This window comes from Ceratina calcarata, unplaced genomic scaffold (genome assembly GCF_001652005.2).
Source record: "Ceratina calcarata isolate Rehan_Ccalc_2016 unplaced genomic scaffold, ASM165200v1 scaffold171.2, whole genome shotgun sequence".
NCBI lineage: Eukaryota > Metazoa > Arthropoda > Insecta > Hymenoptera > Apidae > Ceratina > Ceratina calcarata.
Window position 1 is genome coordinate 8,278 of NW_017138460.1, and position 2,492 is coordinate 10,769.

At 34.5% G+C, this 2,492-nt stretch overlaps 1 protein-coding gene across 2 annotated transcripts in view; it reads right to left on the bottom strand.

The window, feature by feature from the left end:
- Positions 1–947: 947 nt before the first annotated feature.
- Vsp37A (Vacuolar protein sorting 37A) overlaps positions 948–2,492 on the bottom strand; it is a 5,999-nt gene continuing 4,454 nt past the window's right edge. For both annotated transcript variants that reach the window (XM_026810733.1, XM_018037575.2), the window contains one exon: positions 948–2,108. In XM_026810733.1, coding sequence (XP_026666534.1) covers positions 1,762–2,108 — 347 coding nt within the window. In that variant the 3' untranslated portion in view covers positions 948–1,761. The remainder of the gene's footprint in view (positions 2,109–2,492) is intronic.

Here is a 2,492-nt window from a genome sequence, read left to right on the forward strand (position 1 = left end):
ATCGTCTGCCACTCGATATTTTGTCTATTTAATAACTAAGTATTGCAAGGACAAAGAGGCAGACTGTAAAAAATTGCCAAAAATTCCGGTCCTAATCCCAACACTGGATGTGATCCATGATTTTCAAGGACTTTTCTATTTCGTGCATTACTATAATTATATAAAATATATATGTGTATTGTACTAGACGATGATTATTAAATAATAAAATTTATATTTTATTCAAACGTATATTATTATATTATTACTTATTACTATCATCATTGGAAGCAGATCAAAATTTTATTGGTATTGCATCGAAGCATAATTTCATTTTTCAATTACTTCAGGAATTTTTAAGTGTGCTGGTACTCGTTGTTTTCAAAATGTGCTGAGCATAATTGAGCTAAAAAAAATATTTTAAATGATGTTCTTATTTTATTTAAAGTTTAATGAAGTCAAGAAAATGATTCAAAAATACTATTTTTCATGTTGGCGTTTTCAGTGCCACAAGCTTCCATCCACTTCTTTTTTAATGTTACATCACTCGGAAAATTATGAAACGATACATTTAAATTTTCTATATTGCAATTCCAGTTCTTACAACACTTTGTTGTACATTCAGGCATTTCGCTGTGATTTTATACAATGAAAATAATAAGTCAAGACGTAATCTATACGTATATCTATAATAAGACGTAAATAATAAGTCATCGTACTTCCAATCTGGTCGACGAGTGGAAGGCGCAGAACACACCTTATATTTCTATATTATGACTATCTGGCTGGCAACTTTCTCTTTTTACCGCCCCGTCGATTTTACGGCTCGCTGCTCAAGCTGTCTATTCTTTGCTATTCTTATATGTTAAGTAAGGGAAGGAAGTCCGAAGCAATGTAACCCGTAAGGGACGCAATGAAGGCATTACTGACATAAGCGTCTGCAGTCTAAAAATAATCAACAACTCGAGTTGAATTTATTATTTTATTATAAATTCATTTTTACGTTATGTACAACTTACGATTTCTACAACAGTTACCTTGACAATTTGAAAGTTGCATCATTCGAACGTATGTCTTTAACCGAAACTTAAGCCGTAATTCTTAAATAATAATGATGGATATTTATCTAATGGGATTACAACACACGGCACACCTGTTTTAAAAAAAGCATTTTCTCGCATCAGACGCCACGTATCTATACAGTCGATATATTACAAACGTCGTTAGGAACATCCGTAGGATAATTAATTAGATTAACGTTACTGAATAGCAAACATTTGAAAAATCGAATTCTCATCCGCGCGTTTATTTACATAGTAAAAAGAAAAGGTATCCCGTATTCGGAACGATGACGGCCACGCATTTGATCAGAGTCGCAGCGTTTCATTTAAAAAGACACTTGCTCTGTACGGTGAAGAGATAAGTACGTTGTTTCAAGTATTTCTCTCCGGATCGGCGTCTCCCTTTGGTTTTCCGATCAATTTTACAAGCACAGATCTCTAATCATTTCCAATAACTCTTCTATTATTTATTCATTCGTCCCGAGATGCCGCACGATTTTCACAGTCGCCTGAACGTAACAAAGCGGTGACATGTTACTTCGCAACGTAATCGATAATACGTGTTATAAAAATGTTCTCTGCCAGCGAGTATCATTGTCATATATAGATAATTTGATAAACACGAACGCTAATTCTCGAATTCACAGTGTCGTTTAATTTAACTAGGCAATTATTTACAGGTTTGTTCAATCGATAGAAAAAGGTAAGATTAGACGTTAGTTTAGTAACCGGCCCGTTTCAATTCGTTCAGTTGGTGCGCCAGTTTCTCCTCCTTCGTTCTCCTCGCCTGTCCCAGCTTCCTGCACTCGATGTACGTGCTGAGAAATCGTTCAACGTCGATCTTCCTATCCAAGAAATCCTCGGCGATCCTTTCGCTCTTCTCGTGGCTCTCGTCAGCCGCTTTCCTCAGACACTCCTTTATGTGGTCCGGGGTGAACACCTCGGACAGTTTGTTGTATCGTTGTATCAGCTGGTCGTATCTGGCCTTCAGCGCGGCTACCGTTTCCGCTTTGGTCGCTACGTCAGACTGCAATTCTCTAAGCTCGGGTTCTTTGGCTAAATTCGCCTCTGAAACAAACGAATATCCTCGGATGAGATAAGAAGTCAATTGAAATAAATTAATTACTGATTTTTGAAAACATGAGAACATTAATATCATAAGTGATATAATTAAATACTTGAATATAGATAATGCACAAAACAATAGAAAAATCAATCATTGCTGACATTAAACACCGAAAACGTATAATTAGAAAATATTTAATTAAATTATGCAACTTAATTGTAAAAAAGTTTCAGATTCATAGATAGAATCTCTTAAAATTTCTTAAGAAGATTTTATAATCTCGTATTTGATATAAAAAATGATCTGTAAATCAATTATATTCATTTAATTCTATTCTGCTTGAATATACGTGTAAGTCTAGTATCGCTTGTTCTATTATATGAAAA